The 26,070-nt window shown below is 46.4% G+C and overlaps 1 protein-coding gene across 1 annotated transcript in view; it reads left to right on the top strand.

Moving 5' to 3' along the window:
• Positions 1-26,070, top strand: part of LOC147123535 (A disintegrin and metalloproteinase with thrombospondin motifs 12-like) — a 967,639-nt gene that overhangs the window by 518,121 nt on the left and 423,448 nt on the right. The window contains exons 11-12 of the mRNA XM_085974208.1: positions 1,718-1,863; positions 20,718-20,887. Of these exons, the coding sequence (XP_085830334.1) occupies positions 1,718-1,863; positions 20,718-20,887 (316 nt within the window). The remainder of the gene's footprint in view (positions 1-1,717; positions 1,864-20,717; positions 20,888-26,070) is intronic.

Genomic DNA, 26,070 nt, shown 5'->3' on the forward strand with positions numbered 1-26,070 from the left:
TAAATTCAAGACCTTCATCTTTGTTTACAAATCGTCTCCCTATGCTGTAACACCTTCCACAACCCTCCGTACTTCCAACTCTGACCTCCTTTGCATACTTTACTATCCTTCAGCTAGTTTGATTCCACACTTTGGAACCATCTCCCTAAATATCTGCATCTTGCTACTGCTCTCCCACCATGAAGAGCCTGCTAAAATCTCTCTCTAACCCTGCCTCTGGCTACCTGCCCTAGCTCTTCGCTTACTACTGTGTGGTATTCTTTTTTGCCCCTGGGATATTTTGCTGGCAAAAACATTGACTTTGAAGGCTAGTTTTCCAGAAATCAAAAGCACAAACTTGCAATGTTAGTCTGGTTACATAATAGTTGTGACAATATTAATTAGTTAAGTCAAAATCCAGAAGAGGATCTTGATAGCTGGTGAAGTGGCTATGTTGCTGCTTGAGGTATGTGCAAGGAATGGGTTGAGCTTGGCTGGAGGTGGTGGGCTGGCTCAAGACTCTGTACACTACCAGTAGGACCCAGGAATCGATGAGCCGTTGTTTACAGAGCGTGGAGGATGGGAGCGCAGCCAGGAGAATATTAGAATAGTCGGATCTGGAGCTTACAAAGGCATGGATGAGGGTTTCAGCAGCAGATGGGCTCTGACAGGGGCAGAGGCTGGCATAGTTAATGACACATTTAGAGTTCTTGACTCACTCAGAGGAGACCACCTTGGCTACACTTCCATATAAAAGCTTGGATGGAATAGGGAAATGTGAAACCACAGATCTCCCCCAAGCATAGGACTAGTACCATCTGGTTTTATGTCTTATACCCCTTCACAATCACTGTCACACTGGCATACATGCAACCACAAACTCATCACACACAATATATTGCAAGGCAGGCTCTGTTTAAAGATATCTCTAGCAGACAACTTTCCAACATCTGTTTCTTTTCTATTGTGAGAATGTAAGAACAACCTGCCAATACCGCCAGTGTCCCAGCACAAGGCAATACTACATCACCCTGCTTTTCTCTCTCATTAACGTTTCCCAGCACCAGCGCAGCTACACACATTCTGTAGGATGCAGTTAGCTTGAGGAGATAGCACTGGTTGAGTCACAATGCACAGCTGAGGAAAAGCAAATGGTGGTGGCAGAGGAGGAGCAAGAACCTGCTATCCGAGGGAAAAACTGGCTGCCATCAATAATCCCTGTACTTTCACAATTATAGTCGTGTGGTGCAATTGGGAAACTATGTCATGCTCCTGTTGCTCTTCAGTGGGAAAGGAGATGAACGTGCTAGCCAAGCTGACTGATGCTGTGTGGCCAACACTCTTGCTTGCGATTGGCGGTAAGTGCTATTGCAGCAGATGATAAAGCTGTGCAATGGGCTTCCTGCTGACATGGAACCAGTGGAGGTAGTTGTCTTTGTTCATTAGCAAGTTACATGTGCACACACTCATTTCATGTCAGAAACTTTCACTCCCGGGGGTAGATCCTGACTTTTTGCGATAGTGTGAAATGGGTGAAAGCAAGTCACATCTCTCCCAATTTTTAGTACCATTGAAGTTTTACACAAAGTCGAAATTTACCCCCTGATGTCTGGGCTGGATTTGCACCCATTTTCTAGAATGAAACCGTCAGTATCTAACTCAGTGCACTATCCAGTTCTGTGAGCTAATGTAGCACAAACATTGTGCAATTCACTTTCTTCATCATTTTATGTTTCAGTGGTGTTTTAATGGTGAGTGTGTAACTGTTGGAAATCGTCCAGATCCTGTTAATGGAGGATGGAACACCTGGGGTTCCTGGTCACATTGCACACGCACATGTGGAGCAGGAGTTCAAGCAGCGGAGAGACACTGCAGCAATCCAGTGTGAGTATGTGGGGTAATTGGGGGACCAAAGAATAACGTTGAATATTATCTCAAACATTTTACTTGAACAATTTCATAAGAATAAAAATGAAGTTGAGATACAAAACGTAACAAAGAGCAAGAAAAAAACACAATGTGGCAGAATCACAGAATCATAGAATGGTTACAGAGGAGGCCATTCGGCCTGTCGAACCCATGCTGGCTCTTTGCAAGAGCACTTCAGCTAGTCCCACTCCCCTGCCCTTTCCCCACAGCCCTGCAATTTTTTTTCCTTCAGGTACTTATCCAATTCCTTTTTGAAAGCCATGATTGAGCCTGCCTCCACCACCCTTTCAGGCACTGCATTCCAGATCCTAACCACTCGCTGCGTAAAAAAGTTTTTCCTCATGTCGCCTTTGGTTCTTCTGCCAATCACCTTAAATCTGTGTGCTCTGGTTTTCAACCCTTCCACCAATGGGAACAGTTTCTCTCTACTCTGTCCAGACCCCTCATGAATTTGAACAGCTGTATCAAATCTCCTCTCAACCTTCTCCGCCCCAAGGAGAACCACCCCAGTTTCTCCAGTCTATCCACATAACTGAAGTTCCTCATCCCTGGAACCATTCTTGTAAATCTTTTCTGCACCCTCTGTAAGGCCTCCACATCCTTCCTAAAGTGTGGTGCCCAGAATTGGACACAGTACTCCAGTTAAGGCCGAACCAGTGTTTTTTAAAGGTTCATCATAACTTCCTTGCTTTTGTACTCTATTAGGGCTAGAAATTGGGTTCCTTTGCGCCGCCCGTTAGTGCCTCCAGGTGGCGCTAACAGGGCGCAAAAGCATTTGCACCCGAGCGTGCCGATATCAACACCTCCCGCTAAATTCAGCGGGAGTTTTGCATCGGCGGTAAGACGGTTGCGCCCCGATCTCTTGCGCCCGAAGATTGTGACATCATTGCTATGCGCAGCGCCCCGATTGTGCCTCAGATGAAAAGTTCCCTCTCGCCCCCTGCTTGTGCGCCTGCTGTTAACAACAGGTAGAGGAGGCAGCTTTCAGTCGGATGTCCCCTGGAGCAGCGCTATTTAAAGGTTTCCACTTCTGGTGTAGTTTTCGTCGGCTAACAATGCTGCGTTGTTAGTTTCACATAGACAAATAGGACTTTTGACCAATTTGAGCATTCTGCATTTTAACAAGTGTTCTGGCACATAAAGATTATTGAGTTTCATTGAGGGATGATTTGAAAGTGCAATATTTGTATCATTTCATGGGGGCTGTACTGGCACTGGACCTCGCCCTCCTGCGTCAACATCGGAGGCAACTGAAGCACAGAGAAGGAGTGCAAAATGTGGTCAGAGGTAGGAGGGCCAGCAGGGCTCTCAACAGGAGGCCTTACCTACCCAGGGTATTCTGGCAGCAGTTCTCCTACATGAATTTCACTGAGGACCAATGTGTTAGAAGGCTCCACTTCAGCATGGACATGGTCACAGAGCTCTGCCACCTCCTGCAGCCAGAACTCGAGCATGAGATCAGGACCACCATGGCTCTCTCAGTGGCAGTCAGTCAAGGTCACCGTCGCCCTCAGTTTCTATGGCAGCGGATCATTCCAGTGTGCGTCAGACGACATCTCCAACATCTCCCAGTTTGCCGATCATTGCTCCATCTGCCAGGTCACAGATGCTCTGTACAGAAGGAGAAGGGACTACATTTCCTGTCCCCTGACTAGAGAGAAACAAGACGAGTGTGCATGTGGCTTTGCCAGGATAGCAGGCTTTCCCATGATGCAGGGCACCATTGACTGCACCCACATCACTTCTAACAATCCTGAGGTATTCCGTAACCACAAAGGCTACCACTCACTTAATGTGCAGTTGGTGAGGGACCACACACGGCGAATCCTGACCGTCAATGCCCGCTATCCTGGCAGCAGCCACGATGTCTTCATCTTGTGCCAGACCGGTGTGCCAGATGTATTCCAGCCACCACATGAAGCTTGCTGCTGGCTGCTCAGAGACAAGGGCTATCCGCTCTCCAACTGGCTCATGACTCCCCTCCACAACCCCAACATTCGTGCCCAGCAATCATATAATGAGAGCCATGCTGCCACTAGGAACAGTTCCACTGCCTTGACCCTCCAGTACTCGGCTGAGCGGGTGTCACTTTTCATTGTCGTCTGCTGCATGCTGCACAACTTGGCCATTATGAGGGCGCAGCCATTGCCACCAGGCATAGCCGCATCACCTCGGGAGGAGGACGAAGAGGAGGAGGAGGACGAGGAGGAGGAGGAAGAAGAGGAGCAGGAGGAACAGGAGGACAAACAGCAGCAACGGAGGAGGCAGCCACTCAATCAGCGTTCTGCAAGGTCGGTCCGTGACCGCCTCGTCGGACTTTGTTTCCTGTGACTTCAAGTCCTCTGAGCACATCGCCATCATTCCATCACTTTGTGATTCCACCACACCCCAGAACTGAAATGAGACACAGCACCAAATCTGCAACATTCCAGTAATAAATTTATCAAAAAACATTAACCACATATATACAACAATATTGACTAATCACCTTTGTGCAAACCCTTGCTTCCCCTCTTTACAGACCCTTTCCTAATCTAGTGCCCCTACGTAGTGTCTGTATTGATTTCTTTGTGGGTTCAATGACGACACATTCATAAAAGAGAATGAGTTTTAATCTAAAGTCTGTTCAACTCTTTTTAACAGCTTTACAGGAGACATGATGCTAGTGATGCCTCTAGAACGAAACTGAAACTGAACTAAACTGCCTTGCTTGTCTCGGTCACATGCCCTCTGCTGGTCAGGCACAAGCAATCAATACATGCAAACATGCTGTTAAGGCATCATAATCGAACAGGCAAATACCATCTCTATTTGCTGATATCATTACATCTCCTTTTCTTAAAACAAAAGTATTTTACTTTTAACTAACAACATGTTTTCTTTGTATTAATCTGCATTTTAACTGTAACACTTAATGAACTTACATTATCATTATCATGATCAAGGTTTTTTAACCTTGCTTTGTGTGTTCACATGAAATATGTCAATACACTAGAACTTGAAGAAAGAATAAGATAACATTACTTCCTTCTATAACAATAGTCCTTAAATTTGCTCAATGAGTCTCTCAGGGGGCTTCACGTGTCTTGAGGATTTTCTGATTGATTGTCCTTGAATCTGAGTTGTTGCCTCAGATGATTGGTTCTCAGCTGTGTGATCAGGTTGTTCAACAGTATCAGTCTCTTGACCTGCTGTGGCTGGTCCCATGAGAAGATCTCGACGATTTCTTCTCAGAACAGCACCCTCATCTGTCTGAATGGTGTATGATCTTGGTTGAACTTCACTCAGGACAGTTCCCTTCTGAGTCCATGTGTTTGTTTTGTCTTTGAACCTTACTTGGTCACCAGTGTGGCGTTCAGGTAGGTTTTGTGTTCCTCTGTCATAGTAGTACTTTTACTTTTCTTTCTGTTGTTCTTTGAACTTCCTCACTTTCTCCCCCTCTTTTGTTTTCAGGAGGTTCTCCGGGATGGGTAGGTTTGACCTTAGCCGACGTCCCATCAGGAGTTGGGCTGGTGACATACCACACTCGAGCGGCGTTGTGCGGTATACAAGCATGCTTTGGTAGAAGTCAGTTCCACTGTCTTTTGCCTTGTACATCAGTCTTTTCACTGTGTTTGCGGGCTCTCCTGGGTCAACAGCTCTGGACAACGTGTCTGCTGTATACATCAGCTTACCCGGTGTGTACGCAACATTCAGTTCATCATAGACTGTCTCTCCTTCGCTTTCCACAACGAGGACTCTCTTTACCAGGTTCAGTCTCTCACAGGCTTTTAAACCTAGTATGGCTTGCACATCCTTTGGCACCATGATTAATGCTAGCGTGTGCTCTCTGTCCTTGTGTGTTACTTTGACAATGCATCTTCCTTTCACTGGTATATCAGTACCTGAGTATCCTGTCACTTTCACTTTTATTCCATGTATCTTTGGTCTGGGTCTAATTTTCTTAAAATCAGTCTCTGATATCACATTAACTTGTGCTCCAGTATCCAATTTAAATGGAATATGTATGTCATTCACTTTTAGTGTCAACATCCAGTCTCTTTTTTCTTCTTTGTTTTCAGACACAACATCTACATTGAACTCCTCTATGTCGCTTTCATCTACTGCATGGACCTTGCTTTGTTGCATTTGGTTCTTACAGCAACGGGCATAATGGTTGTTCTTGTTGCAACTATTGCATGTTTCACCATATGCTGGACACTTTCTTGGTGTATGCTGTGTACCGCATCGACTACATGACTTTCGATTGCCCCTTTCATTTTTGTTCGCTGGCCACGCCTCTTTTTTCACATTGGCGCTCTTTTTGTTAAACGGTTTGTATCCGTTCGTTCTCACTGCATCCACGTTGCAGCTATTGTCACTGAACAGCTCCTTTGCCTGCAACTTCACAGTCTCTGTAGCCCTACACAGTGCTATGGCTTTTCCCAGGTCTAGATCTTGCTCTCTTAGCAGTCTTTCCCTTAGACCATTATCTGGAATACCACACACCAGTCTGTCTTTTATCAGCGTGTCTGTCATTCCCCCAAATTCACCCGATTTGCTTCTGTTTCTCAGTTCAGTCACATACTGATCAATAGTCTCACCCGTTTTCTGTACACATGTGAAAAATCTGTGCCTCTCAAACGTCACGTTACGTTTAGGTATGCAGTAGGCCTCAAACTGTTCTATTATTTTATCTAGCTTCATTTTGTCTCCATTAGCAGTGAATGTGAAGTTATTATACACCTCCAGCGCTTCATCACCCACGACATGTAAGAACACTGACGATTTCTTATTATCACTTTGCTCGTCAGCTCCGATTGCCGCTAAATACAACCCCAAACGTTGTTTGAACCTCCTCCAATTTTCAGCCACATTACCTGTCAACTGAAGCGTCGCCAGTGGGAGTAAACCTTCCATTTTTCACTTCGTTAGCTATTCTCTAATGGTAAGTAACGATGTTCTCTTTTGGCTTGCTAATCTGTGGAGAGCTGATTTAACTTCAGATTTTTCCTCTTCATCTCTTTCAATCACTTCTGACACCATGTATTGATTTCTTTGTGGGTTCAATGACGACACATTCATGAAAGAGAATGAGTTTTAATCTAAAGTCTGTTCAACTCTTTTTAACAGCTTTACAGGAGACATGATGCTAGTGATGCCTCTAGAACGAAACTGAAACTGAACTAAACTGCCTTGCTTGTCTCGGTCACATGCCCTCTGCTGGTCAGGCACAAGCAATCAATACATGCAAACATGCTGTTAAGGCATCATAATCGAACAAGCAAATACCATCTCTATTTGCTGATATCATTACAGTGTCTCCCCAGTGTCTGCAGCAGGGCTGGTGGAAGGCTGCTGAGTGTCATTGCTAGAGACTACAGATGTCCTTGCAGAATGCCCTCGAGCAGCTCTGTCCCTGGAAGTGCGAACAGCCATAGCCATCAGGGGATTCAGTTGCTCACAGGCCGCCTCAAAGCCAGCAATGCTGAAAATGAGCATCTGCACAATGATGTAACCTTCCCTTTAAGAGCTGGAAGGAACCAGTGTGAAGGATCATTGCTGAATGCATTACACCTGAACATCATTAGCACTCTGGTGGTAGCGCCCCACTGAGGTCATTAGCGCTTGATTTTGCACCCCATTTCCTTCCTGGGCCGCTAACACCCAATTTAATAGAACTTCAGAATCCTTAGCGCCTGGCACTAAATTTTCAAAATTTTAAAAGTTAGCGCCCCAAATGGAGCGATACACAATTTCACCCTATGCCTCTATTTACGAAGCCCAAGATCCTGTATGCTTTTTTTAACCGCTTTCTCAACCTACCCTGCCAACTTCAACAATTTGTGCACATATACTCCCAGGTCTCTCTGTTCATGCACCCACTTTAGAATTGTACCCTTTAGTTTATATTGCCTCTCCTCGTTCTTCCTACCAAAATGTATAACTTCGCACTTTTCTGCATTAAATTTCATCTGCCACGTGTTCGCTCATTCCACCAGCCTGTCTATGTCCTCTTGAAGTCTATCACTATCCTCCTCACTGTTCACTATACTTCCAAGTTTTGTGCCGTCTGCAAATTTTGAAATTGTGCCCTGTACACCCAAGTCTAAGTAATTAATATTTTTCTTATATTCGTTTATGAGAAGTGGGCTTCGCTGGCAAAGCCAGCATTTATTGCCCATCCCTAATTGCCCCATAGAATGTGGTGGTGAGCCGCCTTCTTGAACCGCTGCATTCCGTGTGGTGAAGGTACTCCCACAGTGCTGTTAGGTAGGGAGTTCCAGTATTTTGACCCAGCGACGATGAAGGATCAGCGATATACTTCTAAGTCAGAATGGTGTGTGACTTGGAGGGGAACTTGGAGGTGGTGGTGTTCCCATACGCCTGCTGCACTTGTCTATGTAGGCGGAAGAGGTCACAGGTTTGGGTGTTGCCGAAGAAGCCTTGGCGAGTTGCTGCAGTGCATCTTGTAGATGGTACACACTGCAGCCACGGTACGCTGGCGGTGGAGGGAGTAAATGTTTAAAGTGGTGGATGGGGTGCCAATCAAGCGGGCTGCTTTGTCCTTGATGGTGTCGAGCTTCTTGAGTGTTGTTGGAGCTGCACTCATCCAGGCAAGTGGAGAGTATTCCATCACATTCCTTACTTGTGCCTTGTAGATGGTGGAAAGGCTTTGGGGAGTCAGGAGGTGAGACACTCATCGCAGAATACCTAGCCTCTGACCTGCTCTTGTTGCCACAGTATTTATGTGGCTGGTCCAGTTAAGTTTCTGGTCAATGGTGACCCCCAGGATGTTGATGGTGGGGGATTCGGCGATGGTAATGCCGTTGAATGTTAAGTAGCGGTGGTTAGACTCTCGCTTGTTGGAGATAGTCATTGCCTGGCACTTGTGTGACAATATATATCAAGGAAAGGGAACCCCACTGTGTACCTTCCTCCAGTCCGATAAACAACCATTCACCACTACTCTCTGTTTCCTGTCACTTAGCTAATTTCGTATCCATGCTGCCACTGACCCTTTTATTCCAAGGGCTTCAACTTTGCTGGCAAGCCTATTATGTGGCACTTTAACAAACGCCTCTTGGAAGTCCACATACACCACATCAACCACATTGCTCTCATCAACCCTCTCTGTTACCTCATCAAAAATCTCAATCAAGTTATTTGGTAATAAAATTGATGCGCTATCAATTACTACAAAAGACTGGAAGTTGAGAGAGAGTAACAAACAGGCTTTTATTACCAAAGAACAGAGCATGCCTCTCGTGGTTGCCTGGTATCCAAAAGGGCAGGGGGCTGCCGAGCAGTCACCTTTATACCCGGCCATGAGGGTGGAGCCAGGGGCGGAGTCAGCTGAGGCATGCACAGACAAGTACAACAATGTGCAAGAGTGAACAACAGTGAACAACAGTGAACAACAATACTAACAACAGTGGTTTACCACATTAGTCTAGATATGGGAAAGTGGCCTGGAGCGCGTTCTGGTCAACCATCCGGTCCATCTCCCGTTGGAAGACAGAAACTCCATTGGTGACGCCGAAGGGAACTCTGAGAAAGTGATAGAGCCGACCGTCAGCTTCAAAAGCTGTGTACTGGCGGTCCTCAGCCCTGATGGGGAGCTGGTGGTATGCCGACTTCAGATCAATCGTCGAGAACACCCGGTATTGTGCTATCTGATTGACCATCTCAGATATGCGGGGGAGTGGATATGCATCCAGCTGGGTGTAGCGGTTGATCGTCTGGCTGTAGTCAATAACTAGGCGCTGTTTGCCGCCAGCCTTCACCACCACCACTTGTGCTCGCCATGGGCTATTGCTGCTCTCGATAATCCCTTCCTTCAGGAGTCTCGCTACCTCGGATTTAATGAAACCCCTATCCCCGGCACTGTAACGCCTACTTTTGGTAGCGATGGGCTTACAGTCGCGGGTGAGGTTAGCGAACAAGGAGGGGGGGGAGACTTTAAGGGTGGAGAGGCTGCAAATGGCGCGCGGCGGGCGATTTAAAAACTGCTGGCTACAGACTGTGAGAGGGGGGAGGGGTCCACCGTACGCTAAAGTGACACTCTTAAGGTGGCACTGAAAATCCAACCCCAGTAGGACGGCAGCGCAGAGATGGGGCAGGACCAGAAGTTTAAAATTTTTGTATTCAGTACCCCGCACTGAAAGAGTCACCATACAGTAGCCACCGACGTCCGCTAACTGGGCTTTGGAAGCCATAGAGATGCGATGACGCGTCGGCAGGACCGGGAGAGAGTAACTGCGCACCGTGTCGGGGTGTATAAAACTCTCCGTGCTCCCGCTGTCAAAAAGGCAGGTAGTGGCGCGGCCGTTTACCGTAATGTCCATCAAGGGGTGAATTTGGTAATAAAATTGATGCGCTATCAATTGCTACAAAAGACTGGAAGTTGAGAGAGAGTAACAAACAGGCTTTTATTACCAAAGAACAGAGCATGCCTCTCGTGGTTGCCTGGTATCCAAAAGGGCAGGGGGCTGCCGAGCAGTCACCTTTATACCCGGCCATGAGGGTGGAGCCAGGGGCGGAGTCAGCTGAGGCATGCACAGACAAGTACAACAATGTGCAAGAGTGAACAACAGTGAACAACAATACTAACAACAGTGGTTTACCACAAGTTAGTTAAACATGATTTGCCTTTAACAAATCCGTGCTGGGTTTCCTTAATGAATCCACACTTGTCTAAGTGATTGTTAATTTTGCTCTGGATTATCATTTCTAAAAGCTTCTCCACTACTGAGGTTAAACTAACTGGCCTGTAGTTGCTGGGTTTATCTATACATCCTTTTATGAACAAGGGTGTAACATTTTCAATTCTCCAGTCCTCGGGCACCACCCCCGTAACCAAGGAATATTGGAAGATTATGGCCAGTACCTCCACAATTTCCACCTTTACTTCTCTCAGCATCCTAGGATGCATCCCATCCAGTCCTGGTGACTTATCTACTTTAAGTACAGCCAGCCTTTCTAGTACTTTCTCTTTATCAATTTTTATCCCATCCCGTATCTCAACTACTTGCTGTTTCACTATGACTTTGGAAGCATCTTCTTCCTTAGTAAAGACAGATGCAAAGTACTCATTTAGTACCTCAGCCATGCCCTCAGCCTCCATGCATAGTTCTCCTATTTGGTCCCTAATCAGCCCCACCCCTCCTCTTACTACCCATTTACTATTTATATGCCTATAGAAGACTTTTGGATTCCCTTTTATGTTAGCTACCAATCTATTCTCATAATCTCTCTTTACTCCTCTTACTTCCTTTTTCACTTCCCCTCTGAACTTTCTATTTCAACCTGGTTCTCGCTTGTATTCTCAACTTGACATCTGTCAGACGCCCCCTTTTTCTGCTTCATCTTACTCTCTATCTCTTTCATTATCCAGGGACCTCTGGCTTTGGTTGCTTTACCTTTCCCCCTCGTGGGAATGACCCTCAACTGTACCCGAACCATTTTCTCTTTAAAGGCAGCCCATTGTTCGATTACAGCTTTGCCTGCCAATCTTTGATTCCAATTTACACCGGCCAGATCCATTCTCAACCCACTGAAATTGGCCTTCCTCCAATTAAGTATTTTTTGTCTAGATTGCTCCCTGTCCTTTTCCATAGCTAATTTAAACCTTGCTCTACTTGACCCACCTCATTCCCCAGAACCAGATCCAGCAATGCCTCCTTCCTCGTTGAGCCGGAAATGTACTGATCAAGAAAGTTCTCCTGAACACACTTCAGAAATTCTTCCCCTTCTCTGCCCTTTACACTATTACTATCACAGTGTATATTAGGATAGTTGAAGCCCACCATTATCACTACTCTATAGTGCTTGCAGCTCTCTGTAATTTCGCTGCAAATTTGCTCCTCTATATATCCTTCCCACTAGTTGGTGGCCTATAGAATACACCTAGTAGTGTAATGACACCTCTATTGTTTCTCAGCTCTAACCAAATCGATTCTGTCCTTGACCCCTCCAGGACATCCTCTCTCTCCAGCACTGTAATATTCTTCTTAATCAATACTGCCACTCCACCGCCTTTCTTTCCTTCCCTATCTTTCCTGAACACCTTGGGCTGGATTTTGTCAGCCCCAAGGAGGCGGATATGGAGGCGGGACTACCAGTAAAGTTGCAGAAAGTGGGGGCGGATATCAATACAGTCTCCATCCCGCCTCCGTGCCCTTTTGCCAGGAGGCGGGAAGCTGCCCTGCCCTGGGTCCTGTCTCCTCGAGGCGGGAAAGGGATTAAATCCTTTTAACTGCCTGTTAACAGGTAATTAACAGGCAGAAAAAAGGATGAGTCCCATTTTACCTTTTCAGGTGAAGGCTTCCCGACCTCAGAGAACCTCGCCGTGTTGGAGGAGTCGAGTAGGAGGCCTGCGGGGGTCGGAGGGGCCTGAAAGTTAGATGTAGAGGTGAGTGATGGGTGCAAGTTTGGAGTAGTAAGTATGTGAGGTGAGTGATAAGTGTTAGAAAATGTTCACTTATCTTTGTTTCTGCCTACAGCCTTCAGCCGCTGTGGCTCCGGAGTCCCTGACATCTCCATTGTAGATTTCACAGACTGGCTGTTGGATCCTCCGAACCAACAGTCATCTGCTTTCTACAAAGTTGAAAAGTTTGGTGAGTCCTGAACACAAGGACTCATCAAACTACAGAGAATGTCAGTGTTTGACAGCTTCACAGAGCTGTCAAACACTGACATTTCTTCTTTCAAGCAGTCTTGACAGATGGCACGTCAGACGTTGACATGCTCTGTCAGTGACTTCTCCCTAATTGGCCTGTTGAGCCTGCAGGGCGGGCTTAACAAGGTCAAACAGGGGGAAATCCCGCTGGTTGGCCAGAACATGATGGAGGCGGGACTAAGACCCAACAAGCAGCAGTCCCGCCTCCAGCATGTCTCCATTCACAAAATCCAGCCCAATTATATCCAGGGATATTTAGTATTCCTGCCCTTTTTCGAGCCAGGTCTCCATTATTGTCATGACATCATATTCCCATGTGTCTATTTGTGCCTGCAGCTCACCAACCTTATTTACCACATTTTGTGTAATCACAGACATGCACTGTAAACTTATCTTAGCCCTCGTTGTATTCTCTCTTATTCTAACCCCACCTAATACCATACTATTTCTGACTCTACTGCTATCTGTCCCTCCCAATCATTTGTGCACCTTGTTTCTCCATTCTATTGCTACATCCTGGTGTCCATCCCCCTGCCAAATTAGTTTAAACCCTCCCCAACAGCACTAACAAACCCCTCCACGAGGACATTGATCCAAGCTCTGTTGAGGTGCAACCCATCCGGACTGAACATGTCTCACCTCTCCCAGAACCAGTCCCAATGTCCCAGGAATCTAAAGCCCTCCCTCCTGCACCATCTCTCCAGCCACGCATTCATCTCCTACCAACGGCAGAATGAGAACCAATTTCTATCCCCACATAGCTACAATCCCAAAATGCTGACCACATTGAATATTAGGGAAATGCCAAATGACTTGTTGGCTGTTTGCTATAATTAAAAGCTTAAAGGTAGTCCAAATACAGTTTGGCTGCACTTGAAATGTACAATTTGATTTGCTGCAAAGCAATGACCAAAATATGCTGTATAATAACTAGCTCTTCTGCATTATATCTAAAATGGCAGCAGCAGCAGTACATCTGGTGTAACTTCTCAAATCATATCGCTGTGCTGCAGTTGGCTGCATTACCTGTGAGAGTCATTTCAACATCCAATACCCTACCCCACCCTCAAAGCCAAGCAATTAAGAGTAATGACAGCTAACCGGACTATCAGGAGTGGAATGCTATAATAGCTGAAAAAAAAATATCAAAACAAGCTTAATTGTAAAACTTGTGAGTTGTCCCCCACCCTCTCCCCAATGGGCTACTGAGTAAAGACATTGGCCCAGAAATTCACTACCTTAATGCCACATGTTAGCACCGCAGTCCTGGTGAAAAATGACGGCCGCCACTCTAACGCACTTCTCCGGCGCAGAGGACAATGAAGCAGAAAACGAAGAAGCAGAAGACAAGGAATCAGTAGAGGAGAAAGCAGAAGGAAGGATGCAACCCAGACAGCCCCTTTCTGGCCGAGATATCCAGGATGGAATCATCCTCCTGCAGTACCTGTGACCACAACCCCAATCCCCCTTTCAACATTTGTCCCACACCTTACCTACCCTCTGTTACTGACCATCACTGCGTCCTCTTGGCCACAAGGCTGAAATATAATCCAACACAAAGCAAACTTTCCAATCCAACTTTATACATCTATCCATCCAATATGACATCACAAAATCAACTAATCACCCTTATGCATTTCCTTAGTGACTGCCTTGTGTGTGCCTTTGCCTAGCCTACTGATGGTGTGGAGATGCCGGAGTTGGACTGGGGTGGACAAATGTAAGAAATCACACAACACCAGGTTATAGTCCAACAGCTTTATTTGAAATCACAAGCTTTCGGAGCGCTGCTCCTTCTTCAGGTGAAGTGGAGAAATGCATAAAGACACAGCTTATATAGTCAGAGAATCATGTCAGATGTTTACAGGTAACCTTTCCAACATTAGCCTACTGATGTCATGCGGTGCTACCCCAGTGGCTGCAGCATGGCTGATGGAAGGCAGCTGACTTTCAGTGGGGGACACTGCAGATGGCCTTGCGAGTCGACCTTGAGGAACTAATGGCTAGGGGTGTGAAATCGAGTGACAATGTTTTTTCTTTTTTTTCTTATTATTATTAATAATATTATTATTATTATTCTCCCTCTTCTTGGTCAACCACTGGCTGGGCAGGCTGCATTTATTGGGTGTGTGAAAAGAATGGTTATGCTCCACTCGAGCCTCCTTCCATCTTTCCTCATCCAACTTTATCAGCATAACCCTCTGTTCCCTTCTCCCTCATATGCTTATCCAACCTCTCCTTAAATGCATTTCTACTATTCACTTCAACCACTCCCTGCGAGTTCCACATTCTCACCACTCTCTTGGTAAAGAAGTTTCTTCTGCATTCCCTATTTGATTTCTTGGTGATTATCTTATATTGATGGCCTCTAGTTTTGTTTTTCCCTAAAAGTGGAAACACTCTCTCTGTATCTACTCTATCAACACATTTCATAATTTTAAAGAACTCTATTAGGTCACCCCTCAGCCTTCTCTTTTCAAGAGAAAAGAGACCCAGCCCATTCATCCTTTCCTGATAGGTATAACCTCGCATTTCTGGTATCATTCTTGTAAATCTTTTTTGCACCCTCTCCAGTGCCTCTTTACCCTTTTCATAATATGACAACCAGAATTGTATGCAGTACTCCAAGTGTGGTCTAACCAAGGTTCGATACAAGTTTAGCATAACTTTTCTACTTTTCAATTCTATCCCTCTAGAAATAAACTCTAGTGCTTGGTTTGCTTTTTTATGGCCTTATTAACCTGCGTTGGTACTTTTAATGATTTAGGTATTTGTACTCCGAGAGCCCTTTGCTCTTCTACCCCATTTAGATTCTTATTTTCCAAGTAATATGTGACCTCCTTATTTTTCTTACCAAAATGTAATACCTCACAATTATCTGTGTTGAACTTCATTTGCCAATGAAATGCCCATTCTGCAAGTTTATTAATGTCCCCTTGTAATTTATTGCAGTCCTCCTCAGTATTAACTATCCCCCCTAATTTGGTGTCATCCGCAAGTTTAGAAATTGTGTTTTGGATTCCAATGTTTAAATCGTTAATACAAATTGTGAACAACATTGGTCTCAGCACTGATCCTTTTGGGACCCCGCTTTCCACCTTTTGCCACTCTGAATAGCTACCCTTTACCCCTACTCTCTGCCTTCTGTCTTGAAGCCAGCTAGCTATCCATTCTGCTACTTGTCCCTTGACTCCACATCCTCTGACCCTATTCATTAGTCTATTATGTGGTACCTTATTGAAGGCCTTTTGAAAATCTAGATAAATTACATCTACTACATTACCCTTATCTAATCTCTCATTTACCTCTTCAAAGAATTCAATGAGGTTAGTCAAGAAAGACTTTCCCATTTGAAATCCATGCTAACTATTCATTATTATATTTTGGGTTTCTAGATGATCTTCTATTTTTTTCCATTATCTTTCCTGCCACCAATGTTAAGCTGACTGGTTTATAATTCCCTGAATATGTTGCATCTCGCTTCTTAAATATAGGTAATAGCTTAGCTATCCACTGGTCCTCTGGCACAACACCTTTTTCTAATGAATTATTAAATATGTGTAATAGTGCCTCTGCTATCTCTCCCCTAGATTATTTTAAATGCATGGATGTAATCCATCCAGACCAGGGGTTTTACCCTCTTTGAGTTTGATTAATTTATTTAATACATCTCTTTTTATTTTAAATGTGGTTATATAATTTCTAATCTCATCTTCCGATGTCATGTCCACCTGATATTTTCCCTGGTAAATACTGAAGCAAAGTAATTATTTAATATTTCTGCCATTTCGCTATCGCTGCCTGTGATTTTATCCTGACCATCCCTTAGTGGCTCCATTCCCATTCCAACTTTCCTCTTTTTATTTATGTGCCTGTAGAATATTTTACTATTTTGTTTTATGTTCCTTGATAATTTAATTTTATAGTTCCTCTTTGCCTTTCTAATTGTTTTTTTGACTTCTCTCCTAATCTCTTCGTATTCTCCCTTTTCATGCTCTCCCCTGCTGTCGGTGTACTTAGCGTATGCCTCTTTCCTTACCTTCAATTTTTTCCTTACCTCTTTATTCATCCATGGTGTCTCATTAGTGATTAGCTTGTTCTTGTTGTTTAGCGGAATATATTTTTCCTGGACTCTGTTGAACACCGTTTTAAATGTTTTCCATTGCTGTTCTACATCATTGTTTGCCAATATTGTTGTCCATTTTATTTTCCCAAGTTCTATTCTCAGCCCCTCAAAATCAGCTTTTCGCCAATCTATTGCCCTGGTCTTCGTCATACTTCTGTCCTTCTTAATTATTATCTTAAAGCGTATTATATTATGGTTGCTATTGCCTAGATGTTCCCCTACTTTTACTTCTCTTATCTGCTCTGGTTCATTCCCCATTACAGGACCAGTAGCAAATCCTCTCTGTTGGGCTTCTTACATATTGGGTTAGAAAGGAGTCCGCACATATTGTAGGAACTCCATTCCCTTATCCCCTTCACCTACCTCTTCTGGGTAGTTGAAATCCCCTATGATTATTATTCTTTGTGTTTTACTCATTTCCCTGATTTGTTTGCATATTTATTCCTCCACCTCCCTTCCACTATAGCTGGTCTGTAGACTACCTGTATTAGTGTGATTGATCCTTTATTATCTTTTATCTCTATCCACATTGATTCTATTTCTGTCTTACTGATAGCAGTGTCACATTTTTCTACTTCCATTATGTTATCTCTAATAAGTACAGCTACACTACCTGCCCTTTTTCCCTCTCAACCTGTTCTAAATATGTTCTACCCTGCAATGTTTAATTCTCATTCCTGATTTTTCTGTAGCCATGTCTCAGTAATCCCTACTATATCTGGTTCCATGCAACATATTATTAACTCCAGTTCCCCTGTTTTATTACGGACACTGTGTGCATTGCTGTAGAGACAGGTTAACTCATCTTTATTTTTAACCACCTTTTACACTCCTGTTCTATAACTCTTTTTATTCCATGACCATCTTTATCCTCCCTTAGTTTAGTCTTTCCTATGCTCTCCTTTCCTGTTTCATTTTTATTTAGGCTGGCTTCATTTCTTGTAGATCCCTTGTTATGAATGCTTCATGCATTCAGATAAAGAGCCTTTAATTTTAACTTTTTACCATTATTCCCTGTTTTCACCTTATTCGATGATGCAGGTGAGTGATTGGGGAGGGGGCGTCATGTGAGGCTAGTGGTGTAGTTGATAGGAGATGGCTTTGAAGGAGGATACTGTATGAGGATACCAGCATCTTGTATCCTTTCAGCTCCGCCGCTGGTCAAGGGCTCAGCCATGCCCCTGCCAAGAGTGGCCAGCACCATTTCCTCCAAGAGGGTGACGTGAAGCTAGGAATGGGAGGTGTGCCTCGTGTTTGGTACAGATTGTTGGTATGCGAGTGATTGGGGGTGGGGGTTGTGCATTGAGCAGTGTGTGAGACAAGTGATGCAGTTGGTAGGTGATGGCTTTTGAAGATCCATTCCCTGACCTTGATCACTTGTCTGAGGTCATGAAGGTTTTTGGGCACTGGAGCCAGGTGGTGGGGGTGACACTGCTGGCAGTGACGGCCTCGGTGATGTGGTCCCACATCCTTTTTTCTGGAGGGCTCCTGGCCCCCGTGGGTAGAGTACCTCTCTTGCAGTGTTGACACCCCTGCACAATGCTGGAGTGCTGCATGCGAGATCCTAGGTGCCCTTCCCTGGCTTGTTTGTGTTAGTGCTAAAGTACTTTTAGCACTTTTTTAGGTGTGGAAGGCAATTCAGCTTTAAGAGCTGAAGACTTCCATTTGGGAATTCTTTTTAATGTTTTTTTTTCAGTAGGCAGTTGAGCTGTAAGGGCTAAAAACTTTTTTTTTAATGATTTTTAATTTTTTCATTTCAGAAGGCAGTTCCCCTTTAAGGGACTAAACTGCTTTCTGAAATGACAGCATTGCTTTAAGAGAAGGCTGTTCTTGCTGCAATGACACTACAGCCTCGCTACATTGGGGCCTCCTGTCGGGACTAACGCCACCAGAACGGCCTTGCAAGGTACGTTTAGCGCTGGGCTACTGTTAATTCGTTACCAGCACCATCAATTTTGGCGGCCGTTTACACTGGCCCACAATGGCACTGGCAGGTTTTTAGCGATGTGGAATTTGTAGGCCATTGCTGAGTATAGCACTAAGCTACACAAAACAAATGGTCCCAAGTTTTATCTTCCGTCTGTTCTGGATTTGCTGAACTCATAAGTGACCAGTTGAGGTGCTGTAACTGGCCATGTAGTTTCTAGTTAGAGAGTGGTAAGGGGAGGGGTATCCTGGCAGGGATTTTGCTTCTGGCCTCTACCACTGAACTTTTTTTCTCTCTTTTATTATCTGATGGGTACTGTTGGAAATGATATATGTCTGTGAGGATACGGCTGGGCTCAGCTGTGATGGTCACATGATTGAATAACTTCCTCACACTGAGGGTGGAATCTTAACCCTCCGGGAGAGTTCTATAAAGGGTGGGCAGTCTGCTCCACCAGGTTATTGCCCAGCTGGTGAAGAGGAAAACCTACAAAAACCTGCAAGAATCATAAAATTCTAGCTTTATGAACACATCTACAGTCCTCTGTAATAAAAACACAATTTGACTTATTAAGTTACTGTAAACCAGTGATTCTGATAGTTATGGGGATGTGATGAGAGGCACAGCAGGATGAGGTTGAGTGTGGCTTTGCAGTAACGTTTTGTGATCTAATGAGATCACTGAACTGTTTGCACTACTGTACCCAGGTCCTTCTGACCACATCCCTGCTTTTGCCCTCCTCTGCAATCTCCAACCAGGCTGTGTTGATCTCCTGGGGAGGTGTCTATCACCCATCGGAAGGGAAGAGGACCTTGCTGCATGCCCTGACTCCCTCCATAAGCATATGGAGGGAGTCATGGGAGAACCTGGGTGCAGCCCTCTGCCTCTGTGCAGTCATTGTCAGTGTTTGTAGCACTTCAGAGCTGTAGAACACTGACAGCACAAATGTCAAAAGACAGTTAAGTAAATCTGTCCATGATGAGGCCATCCCTTCCGGACAGCAATGTGGTCGGGTGCTGGTGACTTCTGTCCTTTGCAGCATCAGGTGATTGCAGAGAAGGTTTGTGTTGTTGTTGGTGCTGCTGGTGTGCCTGGTGCTGCTGGTGTTGGGGCTCATCGTGTTCCGATTCTGAGGACCAAGGTGAGGCAGTATAAAGGGCACCCATTCCAATGGAATAGAGGGCAGGTGAAGTACAGATGACAGAAGTGATCTGTCAATGGTGAGAGAGGTAATGAAGTGAGACTGGATGGAGACTTTGGTGGAAACACTTGCAGCTGCTGATTCTGTTCTGGAAATGCAGTGAGGAGCAGCTTGTGGCTGAGGAAAGTGATCACCTGTCAGGTGGGAGCTTTTACTTTACATTTGAAGCTGTCAATGAATCAGCTGGAGCAATGGCTGCTGAACTCCCGCCTCATGTTGACAGACGTGGTTGCCAAACAGTGTGGTTCACGTGGCCATGAAGTTAAAGTTAAAAAGTAAGTTTAAAAGAGCCTGTTAAGGATCTGTTAAGTAAATTATAATGAGTTTACTTGGGTCGCCTGCCGCTGCTGGTCAGACCTACTCAGTGGTGACAGACGCACCATTGGGAAAGGTGTGTTGCAGCGTATGACAACGGGTTCCCAACTCGCTGTCAATAAAAGCACTTTCCCACCCGACCCGCCACCGATCCCTCCTGCTGACACCCCGGAAAATTCCAGCTTGCATTTCAAAAAAAGTAATTAATTGACTGTGAAGCACTTTGGGATATCATGAGGATGTGAAAGGTGCTATATAAAAGCAAAGTTGTTCTTCATTAAAATCACTGGAAAACACAGCCCATAATGCAGTCTGGCTCCGTAATGAGTACAGTGTTGGTATAAATTCTTCAACTGTGGCTTGGTATAAGTTAAAAAGGAGACAAGGGTGTGTTCAAATTTATAATTGGTCACTCTAAAGAATGATATAATTTTCAATCCAGAGAACTTTCTGCAGTGACCATAGGATAATGTTAACAGTCAAAGTATAGAATTGTGGAATGTAATTTTGCATTTAAATGTCCATAGAAGCGGTATTGGAAACATCAGTGTTCTACTAAGGTAATTTTTCTTTTGACCAGTCCAAAGTTTGGCGGGAAGTACTGTACTGGAGCACGCAAACGATATCGTATTTGTAATGTCAAGCCATGTCTGCAGGAGACACCCACGTTCCGTCAGATGCAGTGCAGCGAGTTCGACACAGTTCTTTACAAAAATGAAATCTACTCTTGGGTTCCAGTCCATCATGCTGGTATGTCGTTCATTTGGATCAAATGTTTTACCTAGTAGTCCAAGTGTGTACACCTGGTTGAGATGAAAGGGTAGATTTTACAAACTCTCGCACTCATCACAGAGCTTTGAATACTGGAGCACACATTGAGAATTTAGATAGGAAGATCAGAGTATCAGCATGATTGTGTGTCCATTAAAATTGAAAGATATAAATTCCTGCAGGGTGCACTTTCATAATATTCACTCTTTGGGCAAAGGAACCTTGAGGAACCTTTAATCATTTTTTTTATTTTTACACTGTAGTCAGTATTTTAACTGTCCTCTCAGAAATTCCTTCTCATACGTTTCTGCCTCTCCACCTCCTCTCCTCCATTAAGCCCTTCCCGAAAACCCACCTCTTTGACCAAGTTCCCGGTCACCTCTCCTACAACCTCCTTCTTTAGCATGGGATTGTTTTTTTCTCGTGCCTCTGTGAGGCGCCATGGGACATTTTTCTGTATTAAAGGTATTATATAATGGAAGTTATTGTCTTAAAATTGAAATAATTGGTACAGGTTTGCCCTGTAACATCAATTCAATTGTTAACATTAAAATGACTCTCTTTAGTAAATGTTATTAAAGCTAAAATATCTTACCCTATATAAAGAGGCACTGTAATATTTGGGGTTGGGAAAGACTTGCTCAGACTTAATTGCTCAACTGGTTATAGGTATTCTACTCTGAAAACTGTTCAAGTACAACCATTTTGTAGTGACTTTATAAAATAGTATTTTACGTAACATATTTTAAATATAAAGAAAAACATTTTAGTAGCAGACATGATCAGTGCTGTGAATGTCATTGCATCCTTTCATATTTCTTCATTTACAAACATTACCAGACAAAAATGCACCTTTAAATCTTAAATTTAGACTTATTCCAACAACAACTTGCATTTCTATAGTGCCGCTCATGCATTTGTGAAGCACTACAATAAGGAGGAAAATAAACAGTGGATGGCAAGTAAAAAGGGAAAAGAAACGATGGAGAGTGTTAGTTTAATTTGCCCAAAGTGCCTTCCAACTCTGGTTAGATGTTAGAGCACAGATATTGCACAATGATTCTGTACCCTGTTTATATTTCAGCACTGCCTGTGGAAGCAATGCAGGTACTTCCAGAGACAGTGAGGCCTGCCTTGAGAGATGGGTTTCAAAGGTTTCTACTAGATTCCTGTGCTTCTATTTTGTTCTGACAGCAATTGGCTGGCTCCCTTAGCAGTACAGATTTTGTTGGCCTGTAAGGACCTACTTGTACACTAGGGAAGGTCCACAGTCTGCTGATGAATCTATCGAGCCACTGTGCAAGTGTGATTTTGAAATGCAGTTGCTTCAGCATTGCTCCCCTTGGTCTGAATCTGTCCCAAGTTTAAACAGAGTGAATTTGAAACACCACAAGCTTGTCATGCATCAAAGAATCAGTGAAAGCAATTCTTCAATATAAATATGTTTAGTACTTTGAGGCCTAGAAATTCAGTTGGGCGCGCCAGCCGTTAGCACCTTAGGAGGAGTAGATCTCGAGCGCTAGGCGCTTATCGCCCGGGCGCAGCGCGATCTGCGCCTCTCCCCAACTTCAGGACACATTTAGCGCCGGCGCAAAGTCTTAGCGCGCGCCCTGCTGCGCGCGCAGATCATGACGTCATTTAATAGTGCAACGCCCTTTGTGCGCCCCAAACCGGAACTTCACTCGCGCCGGCCCATTGTGCGCCGGGCGGCCCGAGCGACTGTGAAGTGGAACGGTACACAGCCCAGCCGGGCCGTGGGGAGCGCTAATTAAAGGGCACTTACCCAGCAGTATAAAGGCCAGCCATTTTGCAGCATTCACTCTTGTGCAACGGTTTTTTGGACAGAGACCAAGGAGGAGAGTTTACTGGTTTGGACCAACACTTGGACAGGTATTTTTGGCTCAGGCCAGAGCTTACCAATTATCTTTGCCTTCATTCAGAGCTCAGTGTTTGCCAGCATATAATGGGGGCTGCATTGGGTGGAAACGCTGAATTTCAGCCTTATGCCAGAAGGGCTTACAGACGCCGTGAGAGAGTGGCAGCCCTGGCTAGACGCAGAGGGGGCAACAGGCGTCGCCAACTGAGGCCTTACCCACGCAGGGTATACCGCCAGCAGACCTCCTATCTGACCATGTCTGCCGCGATGTGTGTTAGGAGGCTGCGATTCCGAAGGGAGGTGGTTGCAGACATCTGCCGGCTGCTTCAGAGAGATCTGCAGCCACAGCTGATGCGCAGGACGTCTCTGTCGGTGGCAGTGAAGGTGACGGTGGCTCTCAACTTCTATGCCTCCGGCTCCTTCCAATCCGCTACTGGGGACATCGCTAACATCTCCCAGTTCGCCGTGCATTGCTGCATCTGCCAGGTGACCGAAGCCCTTTTCAGAAGGAGACATCAATTCATCTCCTTCCCCATGACCCTGGACAAGCAGCAGCAGCGTGCAGTGGGGTTTGCAAGAATAGCGGGCTTCCCCATGGTGCAGGGCGCCATTGACTGCACGCATGTGGCTTTGCGGGCACCTCTTGAGCATGCCGAGGATTACCGCAACCGGAAGGGCTACCATTCCCTCAATGTACAGCTGGTGTGTGACCACAGGCAGCGCATCCTAGCTGTCAATGCCCGCTTTCCAGGCAGCAGCCACGATGCCTTTATCCTGCGACAGACAACTGTGGCTGACATGTTCCAGGCACAGCCTCCCCCAAGAGGATGGCTTATCGGGGACAAAGGCTATCCTTTGTGTAGCTGGCTCATGACCCCGCTCCGCGCGCCCACGACCCCTGCTGAAGAGGCATACAACGAGAGCCATCAAGCGACGAGGAACCTCATAGAACAAACAATCGGCATGCTCAAGCAACGGTTCCGCTGTCTCGATCGCTCCGGGGGAGCCCTCCAGTATTCGCAGGATCGAGTCTCCCAATTCGTCGTCGTTTGCTGCATGCTGCACAACCTGGCTATCCGCAGGACTCAGGCACTGCCACCTCACGTTGGACCACCACCTCAGGAGGAGGAGCAGGAGGAGCATGAGGACGACGAGGACGAGGAGTACCAGCCCAGGAGGGACGCACAAGGTCCAAGGGCCGCCCGTCGGCGGCTTATTGAACGTCACTTCTAGGCCCCCTGTCAGGGAATGGCTTGTGCCAATGATAGAACATGATTGCAGCCGCTCCACAAGCCCTCAGCCGGTTAAGGCAACAAACACTTCAAAGATCAAACATGGACAATGTGAATAAATAAAATGCTTTATTGTACAAACTCTGGGCCCTTCCCACATGAAAACCAAAAACAGACGAAACCCCCAAAAAACACTCAAACACATTACTCGCTCCCACAACCTGGAGAGGATTAACAAAATAGGCCAACTAAAATGGCCGTCATTCTCGGCCTTCGTCCAAAACAAACATCACATCATCGGCCTTCAAAAAACAAACATCCAATTCTCGGCCTCAAGAAACAAACACAAATGGCCACACATTCAACTATTTGGCCCGCTAGGGCGATGCCTTGGCCATCTTTGGGTGGCCCCTGCCCGCCCTGCTGCTCCGCCTCAAAGTAACGCCATTGGCTGCTGCAAGGCTGGGGGCAGGCTCCTGAGGGGCACATGTCGTGACGGCAGATGCCCTTGGGGGTCGGCCTAGTCGAGGTCTGGCCGTCGAGCGGGCGGCTGTTGATTGCTGCAGCTGTGGCTGGCCAGCATCAGTCGCTGCAGCAGCTCCTGGCAGCTCCACTGGGGGAGTGGCAGTGGCGGCTGGAGGAATGGCGGCAAGCTGGCGGATGGCAGGCGCTCGCTGATCGCCTGAGACACAGGCACTCGCCCGGGCCAGCACTGCAGCATGCGCACCAATCTGCCGAGGGACAGACCGCTGTGCTGCTGCAGCGCGCCGGGTGCCCTGGCGATGCCTGGCTGACACAGCGAGTGTGGCAGCAGTGAGTGCCCGTGTTGACCTGTTCACTGACCGTATCAGAGCAGCCAGTGACTGGACGGCACCACTGATCACCTGGCCAGTCGCTGACAGATCTGCCCGGTATTCCGCCCGACTGGAGGCCTCTGAGGGCCCGAACTCGGCCACACTCCGAGAGAGGGAATCGATGGACTCAGGCAACCATGCCACTGCCGCCATGAGCTCCGTGTGCCGGCGATCCGAGTCCGCGGACAAGACTTCGAGGCGTTCCATCTCCTCGGCGAAGAGCATCTCCTGACTGGAGGCCGGACTCTCCCTCTGGGGAGAAGGCCGCCGAGCTGGCTGACCCTTCCTGCATTGCTGGATGCCGCTGGGCCCAGCAATTGGACTCCCCTCCGACGCATCCCCCCTCTGGGGAGAAGGCCGCCGAGCTTCCACCCCCCTCCCGCCTTTCTGCAGCACGCAGGTCCCAGGAGCTCCCCTCCCCTTCGACACTTCCGCCACACTGCCCTCCAGGGAAGACGTGTCCCCTACATTGGCCTGGGTGGCCGTGGCTGAGGGTTCCCCTGATGGGCCGCCTTCCTCTTGCTCCTCCTCCTGCTCCTCCTCGGAGGGTCTGTCACTGGCAAGTTGAGGGACCTCCTCTTGACCATCTGAAAGCAGGAAGGCACAAGAGTAGCTTTAGAGTGAGGAGAGGGCGTCAGTGCGGGATGCATGAGTGGTGGCATTCAGCGCATTGGTCGGACAGTGACAAAGGATGTAGATCTGATGTGCAAGTGGGACGAGAGAGGTGCAAAAGGTGATGTCCTTACCATTGCTGCCCAGAACAGGGTCGGCATCTCCACATGCAACGGGCCCAATCACCCGGCCACCCATGAGGCGCTCCACGCGATGTTGCAGGCCGGTGAGTGGCTGGATATGGGGTCGGCCTCCCCCGGTCGCAGTCCGGCTCTTGCGATTGTTTGCCAGCTTGGCCTGCAAGAGAAAGGACGGCCTCTAAGTACAGGGTGTCGCCGTGATCTGGTGTGCACTGCCTCCCATGGTGGAATAGCCTGGCCAGTGTGTCGCCATGATCTGGTGTGCAATGCCTCCCATGGTGGAATAGCTTGGCCAGTGTGTTAAGTGCAGAATGTGCAATTGATGCTCATGCCTGTCCCATAGCTGCTGGATGAAGGCTGGCCATTAGAGCTTTCAGGTCCCTTTGCCCATAATGTGAGGTGCACATGCAAGGATGAGGAGGTCATTGGAAAGGGTAGTCACCCTGAC

Source organism: Somniosus microcephalus, chromosome 2 (genome assembly GCF_052327205.1).
Source record: "Somniosus microcephalus isolate GS21.2 chromosome 2, FLI_Smic_1.0, whole genome shotgun sequence".
Lineage (NCBI taxonomy): Eukaryota > Metazoa > Chordata > Chondrichthyes > Squaliformes > Somniosidae > Somniosus > Somniosus microcephalus.